Source organism: Rissa tridactyla, chromosome 3 (assembly GCF_028500815.1).
Source record: "Rissa tridactyla isolate bRisTri1 chromosome 3, bRisTri1.patW.cur.20221130, whole genome shotgun sequence".
Classification (NCBI taxonomy): Eukaryota; Metazoa; Chordata; class Aves; order Charadriiformes; family Laridae; genus Rissa; species Rissa tridactyla.
This window is the reverse complement of record NC_071468.1, coordinates 32,903,004-32,922,143: the sequence shown is the minus strand read 5'-3', so window position 1 is coordinate 32,922,143 and position 19,140 is coordinate 32,903,004. Positions and strand designations below refer to the sequence as shown.

General features: G+C 41.8%; 1 protein-coding gene across 1 annotated transcript in view; it reads right to left on the bottom strand.

Moving 5' to 3' along the window:
- Positions 1-19,140, bottom strand: part of MOCS1 (molybdenum cofactor synthesis 1) — a 32,231-nt gene continuing 13,091 nt past the window's right edge. Inside the window, 9 exon segments of the mRNA XM_054194999.1 lie at positions 1-2,518; positions 2,520-3,384; positions 7,573-7,620; positions 9,091-9,211; positions 10,025-10,135; positions 10,871-10,983; positions 11,309-11,420; positions 12,769-12,830; positions 17,805-17,969. Of these exon segments, the coding sequence (XP_054050974.1) occupies positions 2,332-2,518; positions 2,520-3,384; positions 7,573-7,620; positions 9,091-9,211; positions 10,025-10,135; positions 10,871-10,983; positions 11,309-11,420; positions 12,769-12,830; positions 17,805-17,969 (1,784 nt within the window). The 3' untranslated portion in view covers positions 1-2,331.

The following is a 19,140-nucleotide window of genomic DNA, read 5'->3' as shown; positions in this document are numbered from 1 at the left end:
TCCATTAGAACTAGTGTTTATTAAAAATGCAGTGGACAAAAAAAAGCAAGCCTCCAAAAAGTAGTCAGTTCATCAACATATATTACATCCTTGCCCACGCAGCACCACCCAAACACACAGTGCTATCAGCTCATTTCTCTCATAAAAAGTTCCGTTGACTCATGCTTGGTTCATTATGTATAAATGTGCATAGTTTCAAGACATGATAATGTAATATGAGCATAAAATGGCACCAAATGCCGTTTGCCCAAAGCTTCCAGCCACTCTCAACTCAAGAAAGTAGTGAAATGTGCGTACGTAGTAAGATGTGTGTGACGGTCACGCGTGTGTGCTCTGCAGTCCCTTGTATGGTCTTGAGTCCTTTGTGTGAGCTTTACAGCATGACCGCAAACTTCTCAGAAGCCAAAGAATCATATGCCCCAAAGCATCATTTTATTACTGCCATGTATATCTAGTTTCCTTTTACTTTTGAAAACTCACTAGGGGCTGGGTGAAGGCAGGGAGGGCAGGGTGTGTTGTGCGTGGCGGTGGGGGGGAATTAAGTGCTTGTGTAAATCGGTTAACAGGTTACACACGTGCTTCCTTTTCCTGGCGATCTGTTTCCATGCTGAGCTAGGGAAACGGTTGCACTCCTGGCACAGCAGCTCCACAGCTGAACGTAGTCTCTCATATTTGCAGGCTCAGCTGGGATTGGTGCTCGGTACGGCAGCAGTACGTACACTCCTGGAAAGGAGCAGGAGTTGCCCCTACTATTAACTTACAGGCAGATCAGGGATTTCAGGGGAATCAGGACTATAACACTGAATGCAGGTGTACAAATGTTTATGGAATTTGGGCACCGAGCTTTCCAGACTCCTTCCCCTTTCAGCTGGAGCTGCTATGTGCGTCATTGCATGTGCCCTATCTCACAGTGATAATGAATAAAGAATCAAGTTAATTCACCTGCTATGGAAAGAGCGCCTTCTGTGGTAGCTAGCGTATGAGATTTTTAGTAAAACCAATTGCCGCCTCCTCTTAGACCTGTGCTTACTTTAAGTGAGCAGGATGTGTGTGACAGTGTGGTGTGTGCTTTACTGGTGCTCACAGTAATTTAACCTTATTTCATGAGAAGCAGCTACTTGCAAAGTTTAAGACACTTTTTCGGTAGCCTCTTTAATGTTATTAGAGCTGTCTTCAACTCTCTGTGCGTATGGAGAGGGAGCACCTTGAATCATATGCAACTTCACATTAGCCATAAGCACTAGAAAACAAGTAAACCAAAGTTCAAAACACCCTGTTTAGAGCATTTAAATTAATATTTGAAAAGGACCCATCAGTATTAACAATGTCGAGTAATTCCTTATCTAGAATAGTCAATTATCAAAGCTATTTAATGCTACATGACAGTGGCCACTGGTACATTTATGGGAACACTTAAGTGCTCTGAGCCCAAAAAACTTCATGAAAGCAAATTAGAGGAACATGCAGGAAACACTCTGGCCAAGGCAACAGCAACTACTTTACTCTTCCAAGTGGCTACTGGCCTTAAGGTTTGTTTTATCTGTCAGGGCTATGCAGGTTGCTGGTTACTAGGAGCTGCACTGTAGGATTAAAAAACTGGGAATCTTCTGGGCCTTGGTGTGATAGCTATTTCTAAGGTCAGGGACAGCCCACGCCTACCTCTGTGCATGGCATAATTTCGCCCTTAAGCATGCAGACACAGGGCCTCGATGCATTTGAGTGCTAAGGTCAAAACACTGGAACATGCTGCTAACATTGTAAAAGGTATCTTTCAGATCAGCAAAATAATTCTTCCAAACCCAGAAATCCTCTGTTTCTACATCATGTTTTGCAGAGTGGCTCAAGGCAGAGCTGGGAAGCTGCCACCTTTTTTTTTTTTTTTTTTCCCTTTTGAAACTGATAATGTGAGTATTTCTCGCTTAAAGGCAAGGGCAGCAGGAGCAATGCGGAGGGATGGGAGCTGCTCCTCTGACCCTGGCTGTTCCACAGTTATAATCTCTGCTAAGGGAAGGTTCCCAAGCTACGTTCTTGTCACTGTCACCTTCTGAATTCAGCTAAAGGGGTCAGGGGGGCAGATGGACAGACACAATTCTGAAATCTTAATCCTTGACTTAATTTTGTCAAATAACAGCACTTTCAGCATTTGCTTCATTTCCAGAGCTCACAGTTGCATGGTGTGATGACAGCAGCTGTAAATATTTCACAGCAAGAGATAAAAAACCCAAACCAAAACAACAAACCAACCTCTGTGGTAGAACTAAGAACCTTTGCTCAAGCTCATGGTGAGGACACAGAGATGAAGTAGTGAAGCAGAGTAGTGAAGCCTGTCCTCTAAAAACCACAAATGGTTATCAAGAGGGATGAGTGGCTCCACTGATCACCCTGCAGTAAGCTGACAGGGTAAGGCAAAACTGGAGTTGTAGGGTTGTTGTATGGTACACCCAGCTGAACAAAAGTAGAGGCTGAACACGAGCAGTGGTCACCTGGGGGGCTGGTGGTGTCTGGATATGATCTAGACCCTTGAGAAGTCTCCCCTCTGCCCACCTGTCTTACTAAGCAACTTCACCTCTTCGATCACGATGTCATGAGTAACTGCTTTGCACATGTCATACACAGTCAGGGCAGCCAGGCTGGCAGCTGTCAGAGCTTCCATCTCCACACCTGTCCTCCCCCAGGTCTGACAGGAGCTGCGAATCACCACTGCGTACCTGGCCTCATCCAGGCTCAGAGACACCTCAACATGGTTAAGGGGGATGTTGTGACACAACGGGATCAACTGGCTGGTGAGCTTGGCTCCCTGAATTCCTGCAATCTGGGCTACTGCCAGCACATCCCCTTTCTTCACCTGGTTCTGCCTCACCATCCCAAATGCCTTCTCACCCACGCGGACCACAGCACCAGCAACAGCCCTTCTTCTTGAATCTGGCTTCCCTCCAACATCAACCATTGTGGCCCGTCCTTCCTCATCAGTGTGAGTCAAGTTGTCAGAGGCACGAGGTACCTTGGCAGAAGATCCTGAATCCCTGGTAGAGAATTCTGATCCTGGACTCGTCTCTTTGGACTGGCAGTCCACAGAAACTTGCCCAACAGGAGAAGCCTCAAGGCACTTTGTGTCAAATGTGGAGCTTGGGTCCTTCTGGAAGACACAGCAGCCTCTGAGCTGGGTCCGTAGAATTCCTGTTGTTATGTGCCACTGTTGCTCTGGGTGAGATCCTGGCAGGAAAAGTTGTCCTATAACCTTATTTTTCATTAATGCTTTTCCCATTTGTTTGGGTAAACTTGCTCTCAAAGTCAGCCGATGGCTAAATGTGTGGCCCCACTGTTTTGAATTTGGAGGATTCTGTAGGGCATCTTGGCATAGCGGGAATGACATCAACGCAGGCTCTGGGGGGAAAAAGAAAGTAACATGAGAATACACCTTACTAACGGGAAAGCTAAGCTAAGTCTGCAGTAGCTGAGAACCCTGTCAGAGCACTGCTTGGGACTCTCTGTATTGCAGAAACCTCAATAAGCCTGCAAATGTCCACTTTTCTCCTCAAGCTCTTCATCTTCTCTCTCATCAGTTCCCTGCATTTGCTGGTTTGTTCTTACAAACCCCAAGACACAAAACACTTATTTCAAGGTCCCTGACAAGAAGGAACAACTTGCTTTCAAAAACTATCAACACTTATTGAGAAGCATCAGCCAAGAAAGCTTAGGGGAACATCACTTCTGAAGAAAAGCAAGTCGTAGCGCCTTAGCATCCATTTGAGATTGTCCCAGCACCAGTCCTTTTTCAAAAGCCTGGCAGGGTTAACAGGAAATTCTTGCACTGAGATTCTCAACTCTGCCTTTCCAAACGCATCCCTCCCAGCACAGGTGGCTGCACGCCCTGCTTTCATCTCCTTCTACAGGGAAGGGTCATGCCAGCACTTGAGGAGAGCAGGGACCAGAAGTACCATGTCTGCAACTGCACTGTCTGCAAGCTCAGAGGGCGGCTCTGTGATGGGAACCTCTCTTATTACTGCCAGCTCTTACCACGCTAATGACAGCTGAAGTTTAAGCACTGGAAAAACCACGCTCCCCTCATTGACAGATAGATATTAAATCTACTCAGAAGTACGTTCCAAGTCGAGCTGGCAGAGCTCCCAGCTGGCAGAGCAGTAGTAAGCCCTCCTGCCCCTTTTCACCATTTAATCCCTTGGTTTTGGCATTTGCACAGGGCTGCACGCCAAGTGTCAAGACAGAAGGAGTCTTTTTTCACATAAGAGAAGCGATGTGTTTTGTAAGTAAAGAGAAAGCAGTATAGAGGTAAGTGGCTAAGCCCCAGTTTAATGGCCTCATTGATAAACATGTTGGAGCTCCTGCTCTCCTTGCTGTGAGAAACTTGGAATTAGATTTTGCTCAATAATCTCCTTTGGTAGCTCTGGAATTCAGGGCCTCCCTTACTCATGAGTTTTCAGGCTGCTCACAGGTGAAACACAGCAGTGATTCACTGGCCCTCCTGCACCTTGCTGAGCTACCTCTGCTGCCCCAGCTACAGGTATCAGCTCGGACTGTCCACGTGACAGTAACAGACATGATGGGGGCAACCCATTAGTTGTGCTCCCCCTGCCCTGTGTGGGTTGTTTTGTTTTGTTTTTTTTTTTTTTTTTTTAAAAACACAAAAACCCAAACCAATCTCTTCCTTGTTAGTCCCAGCCTGCGCTGGAACAAGACTCATGGGCTTAGCACCTTTTTCATCCAGAGTACCCTCCAAACATTGATCTGAAAGTGCCCATTACTGAAGCTTAAATCAACCACAGATTTCATGATTTTTTTTTTTTAATTACTGCAATAATCTAAATTCAGGCAAAGACGCTTTTTGATCTAGAGCTGATGGCCTATCCACTAAAATTAAGACTCCTGTAAGTTTAGTGGTAATGTGTTTACCCTTAGAGGACTAGAATTAAATGGACATAGATGTTTTGACTGCAACATTGCTCTGCTTTAGAAGAGCCCAGGAAATTGTGCTTATTCCTCCTTTCTTTCCCTCTCTCTTTCTACAGTGGGGCCTAACCTGAATATCCCTTTTAAAATCCAGACATTCAAAGTACTCTGTTCTTCTGTATTCCTTGATTAGCTTTAAAGCAGAAGCTAAACCCTTAGCAAGGTGTCTTTCTCCAGAAGCTGGACTGCAAAGGCAGACGAGGGCTTACTTCCACGGGGTAAACACACACGGGCAGGAGCAAGGACGAGAAGTACTATTTGCTCAAGTACAGTGCTAAGTAAAAGACAGCAGCAGACAGCAATGCATGCAAAGCATCTTCGCTTTTCCTAACCAGCTATGTATTCTTCAAGTTGTACCTAGCCATCTCTGTCTTCACCCAAATTGCTCATATACCTACAAAACAAATAGATACTGTACAATATATAACACTACTAAAACCATCTGACAAACTGCATCTCCTTATATTCTATTACTGCACCTGAAGTTTAATTGTGTTAGCTTCCAACTAGCACAATCTCGGGGGCGTAAGGGGGAGGGGTGGAAAGAAGGCAGGAGATACTTAAATTAAGGAGGAAACTCCCATAACTGAAGTGAACCCATGAGGAGAACAACCTGCCAAAAGGAATATTTTGATTAAGGGAAATAGGATACAAACCACATAGCAAAAGATCAGACAACAGCAGTGCAGGGAAGAAGCCAGGTTTGGCTTACTGGGACCAGCAAAGCCAATTAGTGATTTCCACAGCATTCATTAAGTTTCAATTAAATTAATTCCATACGCTCCCCCACCCCCCCATGACTGCTTGCACGCCAGCATTATTTGAAGTTTTTATGTAATTCAAAACACAATTAGGAAGTGTCCTAATGATTCCCGCCATGTGTCACAGTGGGATACTCTCTACTCATCGCCGGTCTCCCCACTGATGCAGTGACTGCCAGCAGTTGGTCTCGAAGGGACACGGAACAGCTAGGGGAAGACCTGGAGAGGCTGCCTCTTTTTCACTGTACATCAGACAATGTTAAAGCACTTTTCAAAAGGAAATTGGATGGATGTGGTCTGTAAACATCCAAACATTGCTATGAACGCTAACTTTGGAGCGTGGGGATTCTTTCAAAGGCATCTTGAAAAATTATGTAGGTCCCAATGAGCTGGCAAGAGTTTAACATAGTATTTTTCCTCTTTTTTTAAAACCCAGAAAACTTTCCCTCGTGCAGCAAGTCAATACGCACTATAAACAAAGGGTCCTTTTTCTTCCTGGAACACAATACAGCAGTGGCCAAATACAAAAGAGCAGAAGCAAACAGAGAGACAATCTTGCACTACTGAATCCACTCGCTCTAAAACTCAACGTGGAAAATGATGGTCCTTTAAAGGGCGGCATCAAGTAAAAAAAAAATACTCCCAGTGAAAACCTATGTTTAAAAGACCCCTGTAGATCCTATTTCCTAATAAAGGCAACAGAAATACAAGCACTAGGGTCTTGGTTTAAAAGAAAAAAAAAAAAAAAAAAGAGAGAGCAGTTATTATATCACCTGTAGCAAAGACCGCGAATTAATGCATGTTACCCTACCCAAGGGTAACTGTTTTAAAAGCTGTGTTTTAAGCTGTGCAGCAGCTAACCTGCTCTAGACCATCAATGGGAAGATGCGAGTTTGGGTTTGAAACATAACGTTCATCTCCTACCCTTGCTGCATTTTTTTTCCTTGTTGATAAGTAACAACAGAAAAACAATCTCACAATGCTAGATTTTGCAAGCATTTCTTCAATCTAAGGAAGAAAAAAGGTATTTGGGAAGATAGATAGCTATCTTACAAAACAGGGAAATGTAGGCATGGAGGAGGTAAAACCACGGTTAAGGAGATGTGAAAAACCAGTAAGAGAACCCCAGTAGTGCTGTATCACCCATGAAGAGAGCGTCAAGCAGAAGGGAGAGTTAGAAACAACTTCAGTAGACACAACAAGGAGAAGAAAGGCTCTCGGTTATAGGACCGGTCAGATCCCAGATACTAGAGTTTTCATGGTTATGTTCTGAGACTTTGCAGCAATAAGAGGACATGTCAAAAGAATGAAGGCCCAGCTTTCAGATTCTGAAGTACAGAAGTAGCGAGGTGGGAAAACTTGGATTTCTATCAGGTTACTGCCTCTATATATTATAGGCAAAGATGAACGTCTTAATCCAGGGATAAAAGTCCATCCCATATCCTTTATGTTTATATGGCAACTTAGTCAATTTCATAAAACTCCCCCCAAACTGCCTTTCAAGTTAATGTACTGTTCTCGTTAAGTACAAAGGAAGCGAAGAGGAAATAAGGTAGGAAAGCTAGTGATCCCTTTGGAAAATGTATTAAACTTTCAAAATTAGAGAAAACAAAACCCGTGTTGTCAATCAGAAGACTGGACAAGGCTTGGTAGGGACATTAAACCTTTCCCCTCTTCCACTTCTGCATGTTAACCATAACTGCAAGAAACCTATTTCTTTGTCAAAACCTAAGCCCAAACCAAAGATAAATTAGACTTAAAAGCCCAATCCACTCTGCTCCCCCAAAAGTCAAAAACCAAACAAAACCATTGTATGTTTATTACGTACTGATTTGTCACCCACCAATCAGGATCATTGGCCGGTTTTTCATCTGGGAAATGTTAAACATCCCTAGAAATAAAATAAGGAACACATAAAAATCCTAGCTTTTTAGGTTGTAAGTCATGCATCTGGTTTATATATTTAGTTTTCTGCTCTCCACGGTGCAACCTGCATGCTAGGAAAACCAAAGCTAAATAAAGACTGAGGGAGCTGGAGGAGGGGGAATCTACCATGGTATTATTTAAAACCATAGCTGCCACAGTCTCCGAGCATCCAGCTGCTACAGGTCTATCACGCTGTACACCCCCTTCCCAGAAAGCTTTTCATAATCTGAATTACAGTCTGCCTACTACAGAACTCAAATAACTTGGGACTGCATTTAACTGTACTAGTTCTATGGATAAGCTGTTAACAGTGCTCCAGTTCAAGGAAGTCCAATCCCAGAAGGCCCCAAGGACATCACTTGGATTAATACAAATGGGAAGAAGGCAAACAATGTCAGGTAAATGCTGCTGATGGCAAAATGCCTTTACTAGAGGGGTGAACACTCTTCTTCCCCCTGCCCACCCCTTACTTTCCCAAATCAGAAATTCAGAAATGAATGCTCTAAAAGAAAAGGAACAAATCTCTCCATCCTGTCCCTTATGTTTACAAGGCACTATTTTATGGGGGTCAGACCAATGTACTTTGCAAGTTAGTCTATGCTCAGATTTAAAAGCCTCTTTTTTATACATCATGGAAAAGGGCAAAACCAAGTGTTGGTAATCTGGCAGAATCTGCAAGAGAACAAAAAGGGCCAAAGCGTATTTTTAGTGTAAAGGGGACTATTCCATGATCATAAAGTCAGTTCACGTACAAGAAGTCAGCATTCCCAGCTGCAGCCAGATTACGAAAATATGGTTAGGGTCAGATGTGACTGAAATATAGTTTATATCACTATATATTCAGAAAAGACTAACACAGTCTGATGATGTGACTGCATCGTCATGGCCCTTGTGTCGCGACATAACACAGACCACTAGTGAGTGGCTACAAATTTCTGCATACCCAAAAATACATTTAACACTTCTAGAAAAATGTTAATGCAGTAGTTAAGACTAACGGCTCAATTTAGCTTTAGTAGCTTTAGTACTGATTTTACAACAAATTAGTTTTAAGAAAAAAGGGATCCAGTACAACTCCATCAGTTTTTGCTTAGCTTTATGCTTTGCTGTTGTTATCATGAGCAGCGGTATTTGCATCTCTTTGAAGACAAAAGTTGTCTGAAAGACTTTTAGATGGACTGGATTCTAGCTCATGTGGAAGGTTTGAAGACTCCAAACTGACATCCACATTTTGGAGTAACTGCAGGACTAGTAGGTTACCATCTTTCTACCGGATAATACTCTTATCAGATAGGAAAATTCTTTCCTGAGTTAACGTAGCTTCATTCAAGAAGCTCCTCCTTCTTTCTCCTGGCAAGTCAATGCACCCCACAGCAGCACCAGGCCATTGTTTTCCCTAGCCACTGCTGTTGTTTCTCAAGCACAACAAACATACCAGCATGCTGTTTCTTTTTTCTGCCCACTGCTGCTCCAATGATTTGAACCAACTCTTCCTCTGAGGCACCTGACCTTAGGTGATCTCTCAAGGACACTTCTGAATTCCCAAAAAGGCACACCTGCAGCCAACCCAAGGAAACAAAAGAGGAGAAATGAGAAAATAACAATAAATGGCTTTTACAAGTATTTTGTACTAACCTCAGAGTAAAGACTTTTGAAGAGGCCTGTCCTATTGAAGAAAGGGAATGTTTATGGAGATTGTTTTCTTTCTCTCTGTTCATGTACACAGACAGACAGCCTGGGACATTTATGTAACCCAAGCTCATTGGGCCTTCAGGCTGCCTCGGTCATCTGACATGAGACAGCAGCACAGCTGTTGTCAATATCAGGTGACAATGCATAAGTGCCAATTTTTAATTGAAAACTTTAATTTTTCCTCCAGAAACTGCCAGTTTCAACGTGGCAGGAAATGGTTATCCCTCCCCTTTCGACAGCCGTTGAGCAAATGTACAACCCCTCTCTTGAAGCAGAAGAGTTGCTTGAAGATGTCTGGTGAAACAAGACAGGATCCTTGTGGAACACCGAAGCCAAGCTCTCACAGCTGCTTGGATCCTTTTTAATGGGAAATCATCTGCTTGTCACATGTTAAGATGATTTTCAATCAAAGATTAAAATAAATGTTTATATTTACTGGCCTTGCAACCATGTTTTACAATTGAAGTTAACTATGTTAGCAAAACAGAGAAACGAAAAAAAGGTGATGTAACATCTCCCTAACAGCCCAAGAAGCTTGAACAAGAATACATACAGGACAGATAAACTGGAGTTAGCTGGTAATAATTACCCACCTTTCCATCCTACTTTATATCCCAGCTACTTTTAAGGAAAGAAAGGCTGCATGAAAGCAAAGAGAATCATGTTTCACTACCAACCTTTAGGTTCCCATCTGCTGTTATCCTCAGCCGATTGCAGGATCCACAGAAGTGCTCTGACATGGAGGTGATAAAGCTGATTTGTCCCTGGAAATGTGGCACCTTATAGCTCTAAAGAAATGCAGACGAGAAAAAAGGAGAGTCAAATATAGACTCCTCACTTTTAAAGTTCCACTTGCCCAAAGACCAGAAGGCATTTTAACGCATATTTTTTTCGGTTCTAAGGTCACACAAGAAGGGGGGGGGGGGAATCAATATCAAAATCATAATAGTACTAATAATAATAATAATAAAAAAAAAAAATCAAAATCAGCTTTGTCAGTGTTCCCATCTATTCTGCCCTGTTCCTGGATATTCATAAAGTTGTTATATGTTTGCTCTTGTAGTCAGCAACTGACAGGTGATGCCAGTAGGCACATTCTTAATTAATTAGCCATGAGCTATAGATTTATGTAGGCTAGAAATCCCTCATGTGACACTCTAAAGCAATACTGTTATTTCATTGAACAACTATTTCATCAGGCTCGTTAACATGCAGTCATAGACAAACAGACATAGACTGACAAGAGTTTCAAAAGCTGTACATACAGGATACAAGCCTGCCATTCTTTATATCTGACCAAGGCATCTAGTAAAGACATTGTATTTCTAGAGGTAAAGATTATGACCAGTGTTTAATACGAGTCAAATCACACGCAGGCAGCTTGACCAAAATCCCAGAACTACTCCACCAAGATATTTTTTACTTTGCTCGTCAAATATAAATATTAAACTTGGGAGAATTTGGGGATTCAGGGCAGGGAAAGAATGTGGGGTACATTTCTCGTATTCTTTGTCTATCCCCACCTTGGCTGTGCTGGAAGCTTCACAAGGCAATTTCTCCAATTCAGGCCATCGCTGTTTAATTGTATCAAGCATTTCTTTGTAGCTTACCATCTTCTTGAAATTCCATTTATTGCCTGGAATTAACAAAGCCAGCATAACTTCAGACTGTCGATTTTATTTTTTTAATTAGCAAAGAACCACCTCTACGTTCTCCAAAAATCTGTTTTCCCTGTAGGTGTCCCAGCCCCAACTAATCCTGCTACTAATCCTTCTCCAGCTTATTAAGGGAAGACAGATAAGCTGCAAAAAACACAACACAGAACTTAAGTCAATTCCTAATTCCCTGAAAGAGCTCACCAAAACTTCCAGAGACAAGCCCATGGGGTGAATAACCACCAGATTCACCTGTGTCCAAGGCACACCCCATGCCAGGAAGAATCTGAAAGCAGGACTGCTTACCGTCAAAGGGCATGTATTCTATGAACCGCACATCAAGGGGCAGATCCTTTGTGAAATCCACAAAGCCCAGCAGTTCATCCTCATTGAAGCCTCGCATCACCACACAGTTTACCTGCCGGAAAAGCAGACACCTGAAATTAGCGAGCAGAGTATGAATTTCTTCCTTCTTACACAAGGTTTCATAGTCCTTGCAGAAGGCAAGGTAGATAGAAAGAAGTTTGGGTTTGTTTTTTTTTAAAGACAATATGAGGGAAGTTAGCAGGATTGAAATGGTATAGATGATAATTTCTGCCAAACTTGCCTGTAAGTTTTTGCATTCAATCTAACTAAAGTTGTTAAAGTTGCCTTGCTAAATGAAAAACTACGGCTTCTGTAAAAGGACTGCCAGGGTACCTTCTGGAGCACTCTTTTTGACAGATCATAAGCAAATGCCCCAGATCAGGAAGGGTTCACAGCGCACTCCATAACCATAGGCTGCAGGATGACTAGCTCTGCCTTCCTCCAAAAAGAGGTTAAAACTGAGTTTTCTGCACTTCCGTCATAAAAAATATCATCATTGGAGCCTCGGGTCCTCTCTGCTTTAACTCAAGAACAACAGATGGCTGGGCAGTTGCTACAACACTCCCTGTTAGCAAGGCAGACTTGTGCGTCCAAGCATCGTGCATGATGATCCTTAAGATCTGTCAGGGAAGCCTAAAACCATTTAATTTCAAGTGTTTTTCATAGCTGTGTAGCCTAAACAGCTTAAACATAATAGAACTCGCAAAACATTGGTGAAACTGAAAGGAAACACAGCTGCAAAACTACAAACAGCTGAGTTAGGGTGAAGTTTCCTGTTGCAGCTAAGTTGGTCCACCTGCACCCCCAAAGGGGGACTCCCCTTCCCTCTCTCTCACACCAGCACTCATCAGAGTCTGCTGTAAGCAGATGAAGGAGATATAAACCAGGAGAAAATTAACATCTTTCTGTAGGGTAGTTGTCTGCCTGTTAACCCCCTTGTCCAAGTTCACAGCTGGGTCAGACAAGCACCAAATCGATAGAGGGAGTAAGAAGAGGCAAACACGGAGCACGACCACCCTGTAGCCTGCAGGGCTTTGTGGCAATATGAACCTGTGCCCTCAGCTGCACAAGGAGATTATATGAATTTCCCCCTTTACCTCTTCATGTGATCTTCACTCTACTAAAATTTTTCTTCAGTTTTGGATATCAGGAAGAAATTCTTTACTGTAAGGGTGGTGAGGCATTGGAACAGGTTGCCCAGGGAAGTTGTCAGTGCCGAATCCCTGGAAGTGTTCACCTAGTGGGGGTGTCCCTGGCCATGGCAGGGGGTTGGAACTAGATGATTTTTAAGGTCCCTTCCAACTCTAACCATTCTGTGTGTGAATAGTAAATTCCTCATCAGGTGGTCTGTATCTTTTATCACAATATATGGTAAAACACAACAGTTTAACTGGCTTTACCTTAACAGGACGGTAGCCAAGTTCAGTGGCTTTGTGGATCCCTTCCATTACCTTGTGAAAGCCTAAGATATAAAAAGAATAAAATATTATTTTTGTTGTTTAAAAACAGAATGCAAAAGGAGGTTATTAAGTACCAGACAAAAAGATGACAGAATCTACAGATTCAGTAGACAAGGCTGCAAGTAAGAAGAGCTGCAAGTAAAGACTTCAATTCTACACTATCCCCCTGCAAAGGCTGCCAGTGTCAAGTCAGTGAGATAAAGTTTTTTAACTGGTATTTGGGTAGTCAAAACTGCTGGTATGCCTTTCTGCATCTTTGGACATCCATGTATCATTAGCATATGATTCTCCACTTCCCTATACCTCAGCTTTGCCTTGTGTTACATTCTTCTTAAAGGAAGCGGAAAGCATTTGTGAACTGCCTTCATATGCAATAAAGAAAGAATAATAAATTAATGTTTATTTGATAATAATGGCACATGTGTCTTCGCTAAAGTGGCAGAATCTCACTGTTCTGAGTCAGACAGCAATATTGCTAAGTGAATTTTAAAAGGATCTTTCTGAAGTGTGTGTGGAAGGGAGTGGGGTGAGTAACAAACAAAAGCTCCTTGATTCCCCGTTCATCCCTGGCTACAGATATAAAATTGGCTTCCCAAAGCTACTGACTATCCATTAGTTTAAAGATAATAGGGAACATTTTACAGGATCATAATTTTTATAACTAAACATGTGAAATTGGTGAACACAACATGGTGTGTGTGGGGAGAGATAAGAGCATTTAGGAAAGCAATTCAGTTGGCCTTTGACCCTTGAAAACAAACGAAAGATCTCAAAAACTACAGTGATTTCAAGGAATGATGTGCCCAATCTCACCCTACCATTTAGTGTGGCCTACACTTGTCAGCTGCTCCCAGACATAAAGATATAGTTAATTTAGCACAAGTATCTTCACCCCTACACATACCTCCTAAATTTGGAAGTAAAATAAAGCAACAATGCAATTTTGGAATTCCAAAGGCCTTTAGGAAAGCCTCTTAGTCATCTCATTCAAACCACGCCTTCTGTCAACTTTAAACAAAGTTAAGACCTTTCAGCAAGATATCAATTTTAGATTTGACGTATTATTCCTTCCCTGCAACACTCACCAGCTGGCAGAGAAAAAAGGTGACAGCAGCGAGAATGAGAGACCAAGCTACCAAGCTCTGGGTACGCATTTCTGGTGAGTGGGTGTGCTCAGCTGCCAGCACCGTGTTTGTGAGTCTCTCTCCTACCCTGTCAGGTACTAGACTAAGTTCCCTTCCTGTTCTGCACGCTAAACTCTGGTGTGAGAGACCAAACACTGTATGAGACTGAGCTCCTTCCTCCAAAGCTGTATTTGCTGTTGAAGACTACTTTACACGTGCTAGTAAAAGGGCGGTATCTTCCAGAAGTTTGTGCTGACAATCCCTGTGCTGTTCCTAGTCGTATGTTTTCCTGTCTAGATCTGTCACCCACCTTTCCCTACCTTTTACCTACTGGAAACTCAGATTCTCTAGTGAAGAGATCGTAACTTCATGAATCTGTAGGTGCTTTACCAGAAATAAGCAATAACTAGATAATATTCTGTGCATACTTAACATCGGATGCATTCAAGATCGGGGGGAAAAAAAAAAAAAAAAGAGACACACAAAACTTTCACTTAACGACTTTCTGGCTGGTAAAGGCATAATAAAGCATAGACACACAAAAGTGGAAGATGCTAACCGTTTTATAAGCTAGTCCTAATGCTGGCTGCAAAAGGAGAGGTGAAGAGCAAGGAGAAGACAGTGAAATAACTCTCGCAAGCAACTCTTTGAAGTTATGACTTGTCACCCTGCTCCTTCACCACCTACTTATTTTGCGTGCGCCCAGGAAGTTTGCAGCACCCGTGGTAGCTTTCATTCCAATTAAGCAAGTTCGCAGGCTGAATGTGACAACATAGATAATGATACATTGCTGTAAGCACATCCCAGAGCCACAAATGGGATCAAAAAGATCTGCAACAGCTCAGAAAACCTTATGTGCGACTTCAAGAGTGCAGAAAGGTGAAACTGAACTGAAAAGGCCAGGAAGGAATTATTAGCAAGCAGCAGATCAAAAACTCTGCACGTTTGAATACTCGTGTGCTTGGGCTCAGCTCACTGTAGAGGTACGGAACAGGGTTACAGCTTGCAATGCCTCTCACTCAATATCCTTCCCATTTCTGCCTCTTACCTCCTGCCACACAAGCACAAGAGTGTGGTTCAGAACAGCTAGCAAAAAATCTCTACAAACAAAACAAAAAAGTAAGCTATTCTGATGAACAATAACTATGACCTTGTTTCCACTAAAATATTTTGGGGACAGGGTGATAATTTAAAATAAAAGTTCTAAGTTACAATTAAAAAAATTAAGTAAATTGTAGCTGCATTTCATATTTTGATGTTAACTGTTTTCTGGTTTTGTGGTTTTTTTTTCATGGAAAGCTGTTAGGAGTTCATTTGTATTGCCATACTTATTGAAACATCCCTTCTAGATCAAAGTCCTTGTGTGGTAATGGAACAACAAAAAGAATAAAACCAAAATATTTCAAAATATTAGAGCAGAAGTGAATACTAGATGTCATTGTGTCAGGAAATATTGTCAAGGCTCAGAAGTTCTCCGAGGTTTTTGCTTGACATTTCAAAGCGACAACCCTTTTGCTCTTCCACACAATGAAAAATTTTAATATTTTCATCAGTTTAGATTTATTCTGAAATCATAACTTCAGCCAACTTTAAAGCGCAGAGAACCTTAGACACATCCAGAACAATCCTATGTGGGCCAACACCTCCCAACAGTTAATCCTTACAAGAAGAAAGGCTTAAAGCCAACATTTAATGATTCACTTACAGTACAGCATTTTCTCATTTTCCTTGTACTGCATAAAAAAGAAGGGACAGGCTGTGAAACAGGCTAGAATGGCTACCTGCAAGAAAGTACTTTTCATTTGCTCATCCCTTAGAAAGTGGTAAATGGGTAGAAGTAGAAATAATTATGGTCCTCTAGTATGCTTTCACACAGTGAAATCTATGATCATCTCAGTCATTCCCTCTATCCTAGCCATTTGGGAATAAAAGCCGGTGTAATGCAGGTCACCTGCACCACAGGTACAAAAATCCCAGCCTTTTCTTAAAACACTAGAATGAGTTTTCAGAGGAGCAGAAAAACTGATTCCAAGTTTTCTCGAGTTCCTGGTTATCTCCATAATAAGATGCCACCTTTGCTTTCCACAGAAGTTACCAGCCTGTAGGAGTCTAAGACCAGGAATCCCTCTCACCTTAATACAGCTATATCTTGTCGCCTCTGGAACTGCCACAGGAGACTGGGTAGCACAGTAGGGCAGGCACTTTATTCTCTGCTCATTCCATACTTGGAAATCTCCTATTAAATAAAAAACCCTCAAAAACAATAGCAGTATTTTTACATAATTTCAACCCTTAACAAAAGAAAAAAAAAATCTCAACTCAGCATTACTATTTTCACCTGATCTCCACTTTAAAAAAAACATTATCTATGATTTGGAGACTTTATTCTCCTCCTTAGAAATACTGAGTCATAGAAACTTCCCTGTTCATTCTCAATGCTATTCAGCTGAGTAATTTCTCTCTTTGTGGTTAAAGACCCTTTTTTTCTTTAAAGGTGGAAGAGGGGAAGAGAAAATTTATAAACATAAAAATTACCCTCATCCCCCCCAAAATTTTAGTTTACTTTATAAGCAGCACATTCCTAACAGCTTCCAATCAGATATGAAGAGCTGTGGCCATATAATTCAGGAAGGTGGAGGATCAGTAGCAAAGGAAGGTCTTGTTTCCAGTGAATGTCACAAACCAGGTAATATTCAAATGCAGAAAGCAGAAGGAAAGAACACAGTCAACACCTGCTTGTGATTAGATACTCCCAGATACTTCTCTGGGAGCCAACTGTGCCATGACATAACCAGATTAATGCAATAGCCTATGCTGGAAGGATAGTGCTCCAGTCAGATTTATGACAAGAGCAGATTTCTGCACCATGATGTAGAAACCTGAAGAAAAGTGTTCCCACAGAGACTGTAGACAAGGACACCTTTGTGCACCTGTCAGCAGAACTTCGATTTGATAGTGGAGTGATTCAAATGTTGAAATTACTTCTCACCGCATTCCAAATTTCAACATTCCTTGCCCTACACTTCTCTTGCGTTCTTGCGCCATCTAGTGGCTACTTGGAGGTTTTGTCTGAATTAGAAGTTCACAGACTGCAAAAGTTGCATTACTGGACAGAAATAGAACGATTAAGATCAAATCAGTTTTAGGTTGGAAGGAAGCCCAACCATGAAGTCGATTCATTTAAACAAGAATCAGTAACACTGGGCACATCCAAGCATTTTTGAAATGTCATTTGGACTTACTAGCTCAATCGTAGAGAAATTAGAAAGCTAGCAACCCTCCACAAATGACTTCAGGCACAGTTTATGTTTCTTATTCCTATTAAAAATTAGTGGAGGTAGGAAACATCACTAATCACAAGTGAGACCACTGCTAGCATGCCCCAAATACAACTTCCAGAAACTGCTGCTACTCCTGATAAGAAGTTCAGTTCCTGTGGCATCTTAGCCCCTGGCTGCTATAGTGGGAACATCTTTTTTTTTTTTAAAAAAAAAAGTATTAAAGAATAGCAGCATACAAGATCAGCACAAGATTTGAAGAGTCCTCTTGATATCCATGACTAATCAGGATCCAGACAGTTACGGGCAGCTGTAGTCACAGTCCCACTGACTGTGGCGAGCTGAGCATCTCTTACTCCACCAGCTCCAACTAAAGGGGCTCTACCTGCCTAAGGGTTGCAGAAAGAAGGAAAACAAGTCACTATCAAATAAGCTAGTACAGATTACTTTTCCTGGCCTCACAAGGACAGCAATTCACACCCCTCCCAAAATAACAGAGTGTGAAAGACATACAAAACAACTCACAACATTACTGCAAGTATTAACGCAGTTGCCTTAGATGACAAGCCTGTACCTTTCCTCCGGACAATGAACTCAAATTTAGCTGGAACCAAAGTATCCAGGCTAATGTTAATGGCATTCAGTCCTGCCTCCTTCAGTCGGGGCAGCAATCTGGCTAAGTTGATCCCGTTGGTTGTGACAGCAATGGTTTTAAGCCCTTCTATCTTGTACAGTTGACCTAAGGAGATAAGAAGTAAAAAGAACACTTTAAAAGAAGTAATTCAACTCTAAGTTACACAGAAAACCCCAAAGAAGATTTGTGAAACAAACAAAAAAAAGTATCACTGAGGGTGTGAGGAAAACATGGACACTTCAGTGCTACAGCCTTCTTCCAGCTGTATTGGTTTAAGACACCCATTTTAGCACACATCCATTTCAAAAGGTATGAAAGTTTATTGCAAGCCAAATTGGTTATAAAGAACACTGAAAATGCGCACTAATTTTGTTCTCCATTTCTTAAAGTAAATAGCTTCTCTATTGTTGGAAGAATGCCTCTGGTTTTGTTTGCCGCCCCTTCCTCAATCTTGCTTTGCAAACTGAATTCTGTGTTCTGCAACAATAAGCAGCAAGCCACCCCTTTCACACCTGGCACCTGAACTAGCTGCGTTTATCTAGTAACGTTTATCCTACCATGCTTCACCAAAAAGCATTTCTAACCCAGAGGTAGCCGCCAGCGGTAGTGACATGAAACTGATGAAAGAAATACCACATATACTCCTAACTAAACAGAAAAAGGTCAACGTATTAGACCATTACAGAGAATCCAAGTCAACAACATGCAAGGGACAAAACACTTGCACTTGACAACTGAAGTATTTCCATTACCCACAGTGGTAGGCCAGCCAATTGAAGAGGGCTTACGCAAGACACTAAGAAGGGGCTAACAAAAGAAAACCATGTAAGAAACAGTTAATATAGTGAGATATAGATTTAGTTTCATTAATATAATGAGATAAAGATTTAGAAAATAGTTGCCTCCTCATAAGCCAAACGCAGAAATCCTCAGCGTACCAGATCTCCAGAGGCAGGCTTTCAAACCTCCAGTTATCACTACAATAACAAATAGCAAAAACCCCTCATAAACCACTTGAAGAAGCACAGCCATGGCAAAGTAATTTTCTTATTTTCCCTCCTCCCTTCTTTCATAGCCTCCACCCTAATTAGTCGAGAAATATTTGAAGAACCCTTACTCTTGAGGCAGCTTTAATTACAGCACAAATATTTCATAGTTCCTTCTTCCCTCCCTATTTTACCTCTATTTGTCCATGTTGATAAGGGCTTTACTTCTGCTTTATCTCATTTCCCAGCTATTCACAAAGTATTCACCCTAAGCTGGGCCCAAAATTCCA